This window comes from Macaca mulatta, chromosome 3 (assembly GCF_049350105.2).
Source record: "Macaca mulatta isolate MMU2019108-1 chromosome 3, T2T-MMU8v2.0, whole genome shotgun sequence".
Classification (NCBI taxonomy): Eukaryota; Metazoa; Chordata; class Mammalia; order Primates; family Cercopithecidae; genus Macaca; species Macaca mulatta.
This window is the reverse complement of record NC_133408.1, coordinates 3,849,792-3,864,483: the sequence shown is the minus strand read 5'-3', so window position 1 is coordinate 3,864,483 and position 14,692 is coordinate 3,849,792. Positions and strand designations below refer to the sequence as shown.

Here is a 14,692-nt window from a genome sequence, read left to right as displayed (position 1 = left end):
ATGGGGAGTTGCTTGCCATCATGCATCCTGGCACCGGGTACCCAGGACAGTGCTTCACAGCAGAGAGCAGCTGGAGAAGGCGGCCGAAGCTTTGAGCAGTGATTTGGCTCTTCTAGCTTCAGTATTTGACTCACTCATTCCAGGAATGCCCTCCCACGCCCAAAGATCTGACTGCTGGGCATCCCATGCCTGTTGGGTGGCACTTAGGCAGTTCCTCGAAGATGCTTGCTGGCCCGTAGGGGTCACTCCAGACCACAGCCGTGTGTGCAGGGCTTCCCTCTGCGCTCCTGAAGCCAGAAGGCCAGGCCGTTCGTTCTAATCTCATGCTCTCCGCTGTGCTTCTACCCTCAGCCACACCCTGGTGCAGACCATAGCTCGGGGCGTCTTCGAAGCTATCGTAGATCAGTCTCCTTTTGTGCCTGAGGAGACGATGGAGGAACAGAAGACAAAAGTGGGCGATGGTGACCTCTCTGCTGAGGAGATACCTGAAAATGAGGTGTCCATGAGAAGAGCTGTCAGTAAAAAGAAGACAGGTAGGAGGATGTTCTTGGTCAGTCTAGTTTTCTTTCTGGTAAAATCCTCCTCAGACAAACAGTTCTTAATATATTTGTTGGCATCTTACTGAATGCAACCTAGAGTTGATGACTCTGCCTCAGCCCTTCCCAAGAGAAGCAGCAGAGGTGGGTTCATTGTGCCTGGAGGGTGCCTAGCAGGGCTATAGGGAGACCTGAGACCTGTCCCATGTGGCATACGCACATTTCTGTACCTCCCAGGATCTCAGGACTCTCCTCAAGGATTTTACCATTGTCACTGCTAGTGCTTTCTGTACCTCCCAGGATCTCAGGACTGTCCTCAAGGATTTTACATTGTCGCTGCTAGTGCTTTCTGGTGCTTTTTGTTTGCTTTGTTGTTTTGTTTGACGTATTTCAACACTTTAGCGTGGCCTCATTCCTACCGGTTACTCAAGGGACGTATGCTTGTTTCTGTGGCTGTCCTTTCTCAACTCACGACTTCCTTCAAGGTTCTTTTTCTTGGGATGTTTACATGCCCACTGTGGACTGGCATCGTTCTTACTACTGTTTTGTGTCTGCAGACTTAAGGTAGAATATGCTTTTGAAGTTGCAGACCTGTCCAAACTCTCAGTGCTTTACCTGAATGCACAAAATGAGGGGAATGGTTAGGTCACAGTTTACCTGCTTTTGAAGTGTTATATAACCATTTGAAAGCAAAGTTCCTAAAAACTAAGGACCGAAGGAATATTAATATACATATATATGTATTTTTTAAAGCGCAGCACCAACTTTATGGAGAAGGAGCCTGATTTGTTGTTTGGGTTTTCTTTAATTATTATGGCTATATAATAGTTGTGCATCAGATTTGTTTTTAAATGTTTATTTTTGTGCTTTTATTTTTTTTTTCATAAAAGGTTATTTTATTTATTTTGATAATTTAGGGGGAACAGGTGGTTTGGGTTACATGGATAAGTTCTTTAGTGGTGATTTCTGAGATTTTGGTACACCCGTCACCCGAGCAGTGTACACTGTACCCAATGTGTAGTCTTTTATCCCTCACCCACCTCCCACCTCTTCCCCTGAGTCCCCAAAGCCCATTGTATCATTCTTCAGCCTTTGCATCCTCATAGCTTAGCTCCCACTTTTAAGTAAGAACATAAAATGTTCTGGTTTTCCATTCCTGAGTTACTTCACTTAGAATAATGGTCTCCAACTCTGTCCAGGTTGCTGTGGATACCATTATTTCATTCCTTTTTATGGCTGAGTAGTATTCCACGGTATATATACCACATTTTCTTTATCCACTCACTGATCAATGGACATTCAGGCTGGTTCCATGTTTTCACAGCTATAAACATGCGTGTGCAAGTGTCTTTTTCATATAGTGACTTCTTTTCCTCTGGGTAGATACCCGGCAGTGGGATTGCTGGATCAATGATAGATTTACCTTTAGTTCTTTAAGGAATCTCCATACTGTTTTCCATAGTGGCTGTACTAGTTTGCATTCCCACCAGCAGTGTAAAAGTCTTCCCTTTTCACCACATCTGTGCCAACATCTTTTTTTTTTTTTTTTTTTTGAGACTGAGTTTTGCTTCTTGTTGCCCAGGCTGGAGTGCAGTGGTGCCATCTCAGCTCACTGCAACCTCCACCTCCCAGGTTCAAGCGATTCTCCTGCCTCAGCCTCCTAAGTAACTGGGATTACAGACACCTGCCACCAGGCCCAGCTAATTTTTTGCATTTTAATAGAGATGGGTTTCATCATGTTGGCCAGGCTGGTCTCAAACTCCTGACCTCAGGTGATACACCCACCTCTGCCTCCCAAAGTGCAGGGATTACAGGCATGAGCCACCATGCCTAGCCACCAACATCTATTATTTTTTGATTTTTTTAATTATGGCCATTCTTGCTGGAGTGAGGTGGTATCTCATTATGGTTTTCATTTGCATTTCCATATGTCTGTTGACCATTTGTATATCTTCTTTTGAGAATTGTCTGTTTATGTCCTTAGCCCACTTTTTGATGGGATTTTTTTTTTTCTTACTGATTTGTTTGAGTTCCTTGTAGATTCTGGATATTAGTCCTTTGTTGGCTGCATAATTGGCAAATATTTCCTCCCATTCTGTTTTATTCTGCTGATTATTTCTTTTGCTGTGCAGAAGATTTCTAATTTAATTAGGTCCCATCTATTTTTGTTTTCATTGCATTTGCTTTTGGATTTTTCTTTTTGGAGACAGAGTCTCACTCTGTTGCCCAGGCTGGAGTGCAGTGGCGCGATCTCGGCTCACTGCAAGCTCCGCCTCCCGGGTTCACGCCATTCTCCTGCCTCAGCCTCCCAAGTAGCTGGGACTACAGGCGCCCACCACCACGCCCAGCTAATTTTTTGTATTTTTAGTAGAGACGGGGTTTCACTGTGTTAACCAGGATGGTCTCAAACTCCTGACCTCGTGATCCGCCCGCCTCAGCCTCTCAAAGTGCTGGGATTACAGGCATGAGCCACCGCGCCCGGCCGAGCTGATTTTTCTGTAAGGTGAGAGATGAGGATCCAGTTTCATTCTTCTACATATGGCTTCACAATTATCCCAGCACCATTTTTGAATAGGGTGTCCTTTCCTTACACTTCGTGTTTGTTTGCTTGGTTGAAGATCGATTGAGTGTAAGTATTTGGGTTTATTTCTGGGTTCTCCTGTTCCATTGGTCTATGTGCCTGTTTTTATACCAGTACCAATACCATGCCATTATGGTGACTATAGCTTTATAGTATAGTTTGAAATTGGGTATTCTGATGTCTCTGGGTTTTTTTGGGTTTTTTGTTTTTTTGCAGGGTGGGGACAGAGTCTTGCTGTGTCAGCCAGGCTGGAGTGCAATGGTGCGATCTCAGCTCACTGCAGCCTCTGCCTTCCATGTTCAAGCAATTCTCATGCCCCAACCTCCCTAGTAGCTGGAATTATAGGTGGGTGCAACCACACCTGGCTAATATGTCTTTGTATTTTTAGTAGAGATAGGGTTTCACCATGCTGACCAGGCTGATCTCGAACTCCTGACCTCAAGTGATCCACCAGCCTCAGCCTCCCAAAGTGCTGGGATTACAGGCATGAGCCACTACTCCCAGCCTCCAGATTTATTATTTTTGCTTAGTCTTGCTTTGGCTATGCAGGCTCTTTTTTGGTTCCACATGAATTTTAGGATTGTTTTTTCTAGTTCTGTGAAGAATGATGATGATTTTTTTTTTTTTTTTTTTGAGACGGAGTCTCGCTCTGTCGCCCAGGCTGGAGTGCAGTGGCGCGATCTCGGCTCACTGCAAGCTCCGCCTCCCGGGTTCACGCCATTCTCCTGCCTCAGCCTCCCGAGTAGCTGGGACTACAGGCGCCCACAACCGCGCCCGGCTAATTTTTTTTTTTATTTTTAGTAGAGACGGGGTTTCACCGTGGTCTCGATCTCCTGACCTTGTGATCCGCCCGCCTTGGCCTCCCAAAGCGCTGGGATTACAGGCGTGAGCCACCGCGCCCGGCCGATGATGATATTTTTATGGGAATTGCATTGAATCTGTAGATTGCTTTTGCCAGTGTGGTCGTTTTCACAACATTGATTCTACCCATCCGTGAGCACGGGATGTGCTTCTGTGTTTCCATTAGTTTGTGTCATCAGTGACTTCTTTCAGCGGTGTTTTGTAGTTTTCCTGTAGAGATCTTCTGCATCCTTAGTTAGGTATATTCCTAAGGTTTTTGAGGTTTTGTTGTTTGTTTTGTTTTTTGTTGTTGTTGTTTTGGTGGGGGATTTTTTGCAGCTGTTGTAGAAGGGATTGAGTTTGGCCGGGCGCGGTGGCTCAAGCCTGTAGTCCCAGCACTTTGGGAGGCCGAGATGGGCGGATCACGAGGTCAGGAGATCGAGACCATCCTGGCTAACACGGTGAAACCCCGTCTCTACTAAAAAATACAAAAAACTAGCCGGGCGACGTGGCGGGCGCCTGTAGTCCCAGCTACTCGGGAGGCTGAGGCAGGAGAATGGCATGAACCCGGGAGGCGGAGCTTGCAGTGAGCCGAGATCGCACCACTACACTCCAGCCTGGGCGACAGAGCGAGACTCCGTCTCAAAAAAAAAAAAAAAAAAAAAAAAAAAGAAGGGATTGAGTTCTTGATATGATTCTCAGCTTGGTCGTTGTTGGTGTATAGCAGTGCTACTGATTCGTGTACATTTATTTTGTATCCTGAAACTTTGCTGAATTCATTTACCAGTTCTAGGAGCTTTTCGGATGAGTCTTTAGGGTTTTCTAGGTATATGATTGTATCATCGGCAAACACCGACTTTGACTTCCTCGTTACCAGTTTGGATGCCATTTATTTATTTCTTTTGTGTGATTGCTCTGGCTAGGACTGTTTGTGCTTTTTAAAAATCTGGAAGAATAAACCAAAATGTTTTATTTATTTATTTAGAGACAGGGTTGGCCAGGTGCAGTGGCTCAGGCCTGTAATCCCAGCACTTTGGGAAGCCCAGGCAGTTGGATAACTTGAGGTCAGGAGTTCAAGACCAGCCTGGCCAACATGGTGAAACCAAGTCTCTACCAAAAAGTACAAAAATTAGCCAGGTGGCCGGGCGCAGTGGCTCAAGCCTATAATCCCAGCACTTTGGGAGGCCGAGACGGGCGGATCACGAGGTCAGGAGATCGAGACCATCCTGGCTAACACAGTGAAACCCCGTCTCTACTAAAAAATACAAAAAAAAAAAACTAGCCGGGCGAGGTGGCGGGCACCTGTAGTCCCAGCTACTCGGGAGGCTGAGGCAGGAGAATGGCGTAAACCCGGGAGGCGGAGCTTGCAGTGAGCTGAGATCCGGCCACTGCACTCCAGCCTGGGCGACAGAGCGAGACTCCGTCTCCAAAAAAAAAAAAAAAAAAAATTAGCCAGGTATGGTAGCGTGTGCCTGTAGTTCCAGCTACTTGGGAGGCTGAGGCGGGAGAATCACTTGAACCCAGGAAGCAGAGGCTGAAGTGAGCTGAGATCGTGCCACTGCACTCTAGCCTGGGCAACCAAGCAAAACCCTGTCTCAAAAAATAAATAAACAGATAGCTAGATAGATAGAATAAAGAATCTATTTTTTTTTTCTTTTTAATTTTTAGACCTTGTCAACAGGAAGTAATTTCAGGAATTAAATTTATTTATTTATTTATTTATTTTTTTTGAGACGGAGTTTCGTTCTTGTCGCCCAGGCTGGAGTGCAATGGTGCAATCTCGGCTCACTGCAACCTCCGCCTCCCGGGTTCAAGCGATTCTCCTGCCTCAGCCTCCCGAGTAGCTGGGATTACAGACATGCACCACCATACCATGCCCGGCAAAATTTTTATCTCCCTGTTGGTCAGGCTGGTCTCGAACTCCTGACCTCAGGTATTCCACCCGCCTGGGCTTCCCAAAGTGTTGGGATTACAAGCGTGAGCCACTGTGCCCAGCCAAGAATCTTTAAAAGAAAGAAAAAATACTCTGGCCAGGCATGGTGGCTCACACCCATAATCCCAGCACTTTAGGAGCCTGAGGTGGGAGGATCGCTTGAACCTAGGAGTTGGAGACCAGCTTGGGCAACATAACAAGACTCTGACTCTATAAAAATTTTACAATTAGCCAAGCATGGTGGCACATACCTGTGGTCTCAGCTACTCAGAAGGCTGAGCTGGGAGGATCAGTTGAACCTGGGAGGTTGAGGCTGCCGTGAATCATGATCATGTCACTGCACTGCATCCTGGGCAACAGAGCTACCAGCGCCCCTGTCTCAAAAAAGAAAGAATAAAAGAAATAGTCTAGTCTGGGTGTGGGGGCTCATGCCTATAATCCTAGTACTTTGGAAGGCCAAGATGGGAAGATCACTTGAGCCCAGGAATTTGAGACCAGCTTGGGCCACATAACGAGACCCCCATCTCTAAAACAAAATAATAAAAAAAGAAATAGTCTGATTTTAAGTTTGGTGTAGATAACAGAGTTGACTAAGGACCTGGAGCAAGTGTTACGTGGTCATGGGACCACATGGGAGTAGTCTCTGGGTCCCTCTGCTCCCCACATTTCTGTCAGCCTAACCTGGACACAGACTCTCTTCCGAGTGCAGTTCCAGACGTTCCCTCCCAGTTACGTTCATCAAATGCGTGCTGCACCTGCCCCATCCTCCCCAGGCCTCGCCCTGATGCCACACCACTAATAAGCTTAGAGGGTTCCAGAAACAGTACATGTTTAAGATAATTTTGAGTTCTCCTGAGTCTGTTTAATCTGCTTCTTCATAAGCTGTAACACTCTGAATGTTTTAAGTGCTAAAAGTTGCGTTAATATTGACTTGTGTTTCCTGAAGCGTGCTCATGAAGTGACCGTACTGCTGTGACAGGTTCTCACCAAGGCCCTAAACTGACCTGAGACTAGGGCCAGACTCCTGCATCCATGCTTCTACCCCTGGTGGTCCAGGGCGATACAGTGTCCCATCCGCTTGCCTGCGTCCCTGGACAGGAGCTTCCCATTCACCACAGCCTTCGTCCTAACCGGACAGTGTGTGGGGGAGGGAATCATCGAAGGCAGCAGGGAATTGGGGTTTTATGGGTGCAAAAGGCAAAACATGTGCTTTTTCCCAGACTTATTTCCATTCCCATAGCCTGAACAATCAAAATGTCCTGGGAAATTATAAATGTCTTTGCAGAGTTTTTCTCCTGAAAGAAATTTTCTTTCGTTTTTTATTTTTTTGAGACGGAGTCTCGCTGTCACCCAGGCTGGAGTGCAGTGGCGCGATCTCGGCTCACTGCAACCCCTGCCTCCTGGGTTCAAGCGATTCTCAAGCCTCAGCCTCCTGAGTAGCTGGGATTACAGGCACCCGCGACCACGCCCAGCTAGTTTTTGTATTTTTAGTGGAGATGGGTTTTCGCCGTGTTGCCCAGGCTGATCTAGAATTCCTGGCCTCAAGTGATCCACCCACCTCAACTCCCAAGGTGCTGGAATTACAGGCGTGAGCCACCGTGCCCAACCTTCTTTTTTGTTAAGAGACACCTAATTAGACAGTGGCTTCTGTGGAAGTAGTCACTTCTGTGTATTTGATATGTCAAGAATTTGGTCTCTGGGTATATTTTGACAGCACTGGGCAAAAATCATTCCAGAAAAGATGGACTCAGTGATGAAAGAGGAAGAGATGACTGCGGAACCTTTGAGGACACAGGACCCCTTCTCCAGGTGGGTGGCAGTTGTTGCTTTTTATAGAATATGGATTTGCTATGGAGTAGCCTGACTACAGAATTAGGGTCACAGCTAGTTAAGCTGTAAGGCCTGAAATGTAAACTCCTTTTTAATCCCTTCAGTCACTAAATGTCACCTTCCTGAGAATAACCTTATTGGAGACAAGGAAATGTAAATACAATGGGGTTTTGAAAGAGATAGTAGCACTTATTTTGAATGGCTAAGCTTTGCTCTGTTCTCTACCACGGAGCCAGCTCTAGTGGCACTTGTCAAATAAAAAAAAGTTTGCCAAGTACAGATTGCAAATCTAGCTTCAGTTTAAAAAGAAGCACACCCTCCGGCCGGGTGCACTGGCTCACACCTGTAATCCCAGCACTTTGGGAGGCCAGGGTGGGCAGATCACCTTAGGTTAGGAGTTTGAGACCAGCCTGGCCAACACAGTGAAACCCCGTCTCTACTACAAATTCAAAAACAAATACAAAAACGCAGCCACGCGCACCTGTAATCCCAGCTACTCGGGAGGCTGAGGCAGGAGAATCACTTGAACCCGGGAGGCTGAGGTTGCAGTGAACCGAGATCATGCCACTGCACTCCAGGCTGGGTGACAGAGACTGCGCCTCAAAAAAAAAAAAAAAAAAAAAAGCACACCCAGGTAAATTTTGTTGTGGGTACTCTATCACAATTAAAAAAAAAAAAAAAGAATTACTTACCCAGCTTCTCCCAAGAATAAACAGAACACGCATTTTTCAAAGGTAGTGCTTGTGCTCCTGGTGGCCAAGTCCCAGCATATGCTTGTTTAGCCTGTCTGTTGCCAAATGCTTCAGTAGGGGCTTCTCTTACTAGCAGATGTAAATGTCCAAGTCAGGCAGGGTTGTTTGGCTGCAGACTTATGTTTAGTTTCTCTTCCTGCCTAGTTTGACTATAAGGCTGTTGCTGATCGACTCCTGGAAATGACCAGCAGGAAGAACACGCCCCCCTTCAACAGGAAGCGCCTCTCCAAACTCATCAAGAAGTCAGTGACTGGAGGGAGGGTTCTGACATCATCATTCCTTTAGTTCCCATCTCCTGGTGTGGGACAAGCCATCTGCATGCTTATCTTTTTTCTTTCTTCTTTTTTTGTCCTTTAATGCATTTGTGCATAGCAATGTAATAGACACATGTAAACTGAAAAGCTTAATGGAAACAGCAGTCCCACCCCTCAGGTTCCATTCTTCCAGTGCAGCCATACTCATCTCTTAGCTGCCTTAGAGTGATGTGAAGTCTATTCATGTGTGAAATGAACCAACCAGAAACTGATGTGAAGCTGCTATTTAGGTGTCTTCTGCTGGTGTGCTACTGAGATAGATAGGGTTAATTCTTTACCTCTCCCCTCCCTCCCATGTGGCTATGCCAAAAGTGTTAGTTAATTCAGCTGTCAGTGTTGACATCACTCTGACCATAGTGACATGATGACCTGGAATTCACGGAGGGCCTCATGCGTGGCTTGCTGTCATCGGTCACAACTGTCTGATCACACTCTAGGAGCCGGGCACTGCTCTGAGCACTTTGCATACATTCAAGTATTCCAATGTTAAGCCCCCAGAAAGTAACTCCTGTAGTTCTGCCCATTTCCCAGCTGGGTTCCCAGGGCACAGGGTGGTCCTAGCTTGCCCGAGGTCCCTGCCATCCAGTGTCTCCTCCCCCGTGCACCTGCCCACACTGCGCTTCGATGCTTCTTGTTTGTTCTAATGCACAAAAATTGTGTAAAGCAAAACACAGCTTTGCCTTTCTCCACTGGAGAATTGAACAGAAGCAGAGATCTAAGCTATTTCTGCCTTCCGAAACAAAAAATTGCATTTCTTAGTTTGATTTGGGTGTGCCAAGGTGCATCTTTGGCCTGCCATGTCCTTGCTGGTATTGACAGTAACCGAGGGCGGCACTGGCCTTGAGCTTTTTGGCCTTTGTATTGCACCACCTTTCCCTCACGGAATTTCCTGTCTAGCCTCCCCTCCTGGAGGAGAACGTGAACTAACAAATATTTAACTATGGCTTGTATTTTAAAAATTAAATACATATGTCTACAGAAGACAGAAGGGATTTCTTTATGAACATTTGTTACTTTTTTTTAATTTTTTTTATTTTTATTTTTTATTTTTAGATTCCAAGACCTCTCTGAAGGTGAGGTGCGCCGAGAATCATCATTCACGGTGTTTTTCATGAATATGGACCCCACTGGGGGCGTTGATGCCAAATGCTGAGAAACAAGATTGAAAGAACTTTACTGAAAACCTCTAATAAGAAATAATAGTCCTTAGCCCAGGCAAAATAGCGAGGCCTCATATCTACTAAAAATTAAAAAATTAGCCAGGCATGGTGGCGTGAGCCTGTAGTCCCAGCACTTGGGAGGCTAAGAGGGGAGGATCACTTGAGCCCAGGAGGTCCAGGATACAGTAAGTTGTAATCACGCCACTGCACTCCAGCCTTGGTGACAGAGCAAGACCCCAACTTTTTTTTTTTTTTTTGAGACAGAGTCTCACTCTGTCACCCAGGCTGGAGTGCAGTGGCCGGATCTCAGCTCACTACAAGCTCCGCCTCCCGGGTTTACGCCATTCTCCTGCCTCAGCCTCCCGCGTAGCTGGGACAACAGGCGCCTGACACCACGCCCGGCTAGTTTTTTGCATTTTTTTTTAGTAGAGATGGCGTTTCACTGCGTTAGCCAGGATGGTCTCGATCTCCTGACCTCATGATCCGCCCATCTCGGCCTCCCAAAGTGCTGGGATTACAGGCTTGAGCCACCGCGCCCGGCCAAGACCCCAGCTTTTAAGAAAGAAAGACTAGCCCTTACCTAGTCATACCACAGTACAGCCATGGGAAGTGACACAAGCCTAGGGCCCCCTGCAGCTTGCCCACCTTCCTATCCTGGGCTCTCCCCTAACCGCCAAAGTGAGAGGGCAGACTGCTCTCGTGTGGATACTGCGATGTTTTGGTTTGGTTTTTATTGTTTTAACTAGATGGATTTGCAGTGGCCTAGGAAGGTTTTAATTGGATACTCTGTGAAGGTAAAATGTAATTTCTCAGGATCCCTTTCATTTGCTGTTACGTTTGGACAAGTCAGTGAAGTCACCCCATACCCCTCATGCACTAGGGACACTTGGAATTGGGAAGGGCACCAGTGAGCTGGTTGGAATGCAGAGACCACATTAGCCAGGCCCCCAGAGTCCAGCCATGGAGGGTGTCACCGAGGGCTTGTGATCCCTTGCCTTGCCTTGGTTGAGAAACCCACAAAGCTTTTTTAAGTCTGTAATTCCTGTGTCAGTGGCGCTCAGGTTTGGGTGGGAGAAACAGTGAGGAACGATCATGATGAGACAGAAATTGGGAGGGGGCTCTTAGGCCCCTGGGGCAGACTCTCGAGCGCCTGGGGAAGCTGACAGTGTGTCACTCTGGCATCTAGGAAGCAGTATATCTCAACTGAGTTTTGCGGAGGACATTTCTGCTGATGAAGATGACCAAATCCTCCGTCAAGGAAAGCATAAGAAGAAAGGAAATAAACTTTTAGAGAAAACTAACTTGGAAAAGGAGAAAGGTAAGCTGTGAAGCTGAAGAGAAGGGCCCTTCTCTTGAGGGCTCATGACTGAGCCCTTGGGGAGCGGCGTGCACCACGGAGGCATCAGAGACTAGAGCTCGTGCCGTCACAAAGCATTAGCAGAGCCCAAAGCTTCGGTTTGTAATGGCTGAGAGGTAAAGGTGGTTTACCAAGTGTTCTGCTGTTTCGGTGGAACCGTGTCCCCACCTCACCCCGCTCACGTCCGCCTGCTCCCCAGGGCACCTCTGCAGGGAAGCAGGAGCTGCAAGGAGCACAAGGCGGGCAGCTGTTTGATGACCAGTCTAGATCTATGGTTTTTACCTTTGGGCCCTAAAATTAGTGGAAATCGGACTATTTCAGTTCTATGTGTGTTTATAAATGGACAAAAGGAGGGCTTCCAGTCACAGTTGGGAGTGGAGGAAGTAGGACCAGACGACAAAGGTAGTGGGCACACCGAGTACCTCAAGGGAGACAGAAACTCTCCCGGTGGTAGAATGTCAGGAAATTGTGTCCGCCAATCATACTGTCTCAGAATCACCAGCAGGACTCTGGCCCAGCCGGCACTGGGAGGCTTATTGATGGGTTTCTGTGTTTTTAGGAAGCAGAGTCTTTTGTGCAGAGGAAGAGGACAGTGAGAGCAGTCTTCAAAAGAGAAGAAGGAAGAAGAAGAAGAAGCACCACCTGCAGCCTGAAAGTCCAGGCCCAGGGGATGCAGCTCCGTCCCTGGAACAGAACAGGGGCAGGGAGTCTGAGGCCGCTGAGCCGAAAGCCCTGAAGGCACGTGTGGCCGAGCCAGGCGCAGAGGCCACGTCCAGCACCGGGGAGGAGAGTGGCTCCGAGCATCCTCCAGCCGTCCCCATGCACAATAAAAGGAAACGACCGCGGAAGAAGAGTCCAAGGGCCCACAGGGAAATGTTGGCATCAGCAGGGTTGCCCCCAGAGGACATGTCTCAGAGTGGCCCCAGTGGCAGTCATCCTCAGGGACCTAGAGGGTCCCCAACAGGTGGAGCCCAACTCCTAAAAAGGAAGCGGAAGCTTGGAGTTGTCCCTGTCAATGGCAGTGGCCTGTCCACGCCTGCCTGGCCTCCACTGCAGCAGGGAGGCCCTCCCACAGGCCCCGCGGAGAGGGCGAACAGCCACACCACCCTGCCCCAGTGCAAGAGGCTGCAGAAGAAGAAGGCAGGGCCTGGCAGCCTGGAGCTCTGTGGCCTGTCCAGCCAGAAAACAGCAAGCTTGAAAAAGAGGAGGAAAATGAGAGCGATGTCAGACCTGGTAGAGCACAACGGGGCGCTGGAGTCCGAAGCCAGGCAAGCCCAGGCTCTGGTAAGGTGGGAGCACCCGCAGGCCAGCTCGCCGCAGAGGCGCTCAAACGCGTCCGGGGGGCTCCACTGCCTCCTGAGAGGAAGGGTGGGGGCTGGCAGCCAGGTCTCTGGACTCAGCAGCAGTTAGAATAGGGCATGTTCGGCCGGGCGCGGTGGCTCAAGCCTGTAATCCCAGCACTTTGGGAGGCCGAGACGGGCGGATCACGAGGTCAAGAGATCGAGACCATCCTGGCTAACACGGTGAAACCCCGTCTCTACTAAAAAATACAAAAAACTAGCCGGGCGAGGTGGCAGGCGCCTGTAGTCCCAGCTACTCGGGAGGCTGAGGCAGGAGAATGGCGTGAACCCGGGAGGCGGAGCTTGCAGTGAGCCGAGATCGCGCCACTGCACTCCAGCCTGGGCGACAGAGCGAGACTCCGCCAAAAAAAAAAAAAGAATAGGGCATGTTCACAACAGCCTTCACTGAGGAGGAAATCACAGGTGACCAGTACTTCGGTTCTCCTCATCGGTCACCTTCACTCCCCCAGACCACATGTTTGGGTTCGGGAGGGCCCGCTCTGAGCTGGGAAGGTTATCCATGGGCCAGGCACTGCTGCCCCAGCGTGTTCAGGCCAGTCTAGGCCTCTGTTGAAGGCGTGTCTGGTTTTCTTCATCAGCCCATGGCCAGTCCAGGCCCCTTTGGCAAAAGAGGAAACCCAAAATTCTCTTGCCTCACTTACCTTCTTTTCTATATTCTTTTCTTTTGTTAGCTCCCCGCCCCACCACCCCACTTCCCTGCCAAAGAAACTTCACTAGCCGGACCACTTATCTTCTTAATGGAGAGACTTTCCTTCCCCTTGGATCTCTAGAGCCAGATAGAAATGAGGAACCAAGCTGTTGATCTGGTTTTGGGTCTGGCTCTGTCACCCAGGTTGGAGTACAGTGGCGCAATCTCGGCTCACTGCAACCTCCACCTCCCAGGTTCAAGTGATTCTTCTGCCTCAGCCTCCCAAGTAGCTGGAATTACAGACAACATCACCATGCTCAGCTAATTTTTTGTTATTTTTGTAGAGACGGCGTTTTGCCTTGTTGCCCAGGCTGGGCTCAAGCAGTCCACCAGCCTCGGCCTCCCAAAGTGCTGGGATTACAGGTGTGAGCCCCTGTGCTTGGCCCTGATCCGCTTTTCACACCACCTGTGGGTGCACTGGGCTTCCAGGCCAGGGCCAGCAAACGTAGTTTCACTGGAACAAAGCCACATGCACTCGTATGGGCAGGTCCATGGCCACTTTCACACTGCAGCGGCAGGGGCAAGCAGTAGAGACAGGGACCTGTGGTCTGCAAAGCAGAAAGTAACTCTGCCCTTCACAGAGTTTGCACACCTTGGTCAGATCTTGCTTTGCAAACACCGCTTTGCGGAGGTTGTGACATCTCCTTTGTTGAAGTGGACACGTGTGGACCTGGTTAAGTACTGGTTTGGGGCTAACAGTGTCTGCAAGTGGCTAGTGAGTTAGTTTATGGTCAGGAAAGCCTTACCCAGGGGAAGCAGTGCACTGAGCCAGACGGCAGGAGGCCCATTTCTAGCCTCGAGTCTCTCCTACCTCACAGTGCCTTCATCTCCCTGGACTGCAGCCTGTCCCTCATGCCCTCAGTGCTGCTTCCTCACCAAGAGGGCCAGAGATATTGCCTTTCTTGCCGTCTTCTCAGGCCCCTGGCAGCTTGTTGTAAAGAGGATGGGGTGTTGCTCAGTCAGTCCCAGGGTCGAGGGAAGCTTTCCCCTGCCACCTCTCCCGGCGGAGGGAAGGCACACAGGAGAAGCTCCTCAGGCTTCCCTGCCCTCCAGGCGGCACACTTGATCCTGCCAGAGCCACCCGTGTGTCATCAGTGGCACTGGGTTTCCTACACGTCTGAGAGCCCAGAACGAGACCCGGTCTCTCTCTGGGTGGCTGTGAGTCGCTGCACACCCAGTGAGTGTCCTGGGCCTGCCTGTGAGGGACCCACAGCCCCCATATGGGCATCACTGCCCTCCACACCAGGCTGCCAGGGCAGTGACGATTCAGCTACAAATGGGAGAGTGAATTATTCTCTAACAGATTGGCTTTGAAAGGCTGAAATCCTCAATTTGAAGAT

General features: G+C 48.9%; 1 protein-coding gene and 1 long non-coding RNA gene across 3 annotated transcripts in view; one reads left to right on the top strand and one right to left on the bottom strand.

Moving 5' to 3' along the window:
* RRP1B (ribosomal RNA processing 1B) overlaps positions 1 to 14,692 on the top strand; it is a 39,008-nt gene that overhangs the window by 18,276 nt on the left and 6,040 nt on the right. For both annotated transcript variants that reach the window (XM_077995535.1, XM_028845292.2), the window contains exons 8-13: positions 352 to 533; positions 7,605 to 7,699; positions 8,617 to 8,714; positions 9,840 to 9,859; positions 11,133 to 11,264; positions 11,863 to 12,587. In XM_077995535.1, the coding sequence (XP_077851661.1) occupies positions 352 to 533; positions 7,605 to 7,699; positions 8,617 to 8,714; positions 9,840 to 9,859; positions 11,133 to 11,264; positions 11,863 to 12,587 (1,252 nt within the window). The remainder of the gene's footprint in view (positions 1 to 351; positions 534 to 7,604; positions 7,700 to 8,616; positions 8,715 to 9,839; positions 9,860 to 11,132; positions 11,265 to 11,862; positions 12,588 to 14,692) is intronic.
* On the bottom strand, positions 1,377 to 8,627 carry LOC144339616 (uncharacterized). The gene is made up of 3 exons (XR_013414861.1): positions 8,413 to 8,627; positions 6,142 to 6,264; positions 1,377 to 1,938 (listed from the first exon to the last, which is right to left on the bottom strand). It is a non-coding gene; the product is annotated as an uncharacterized LOC144339616 (long non-coding RNA).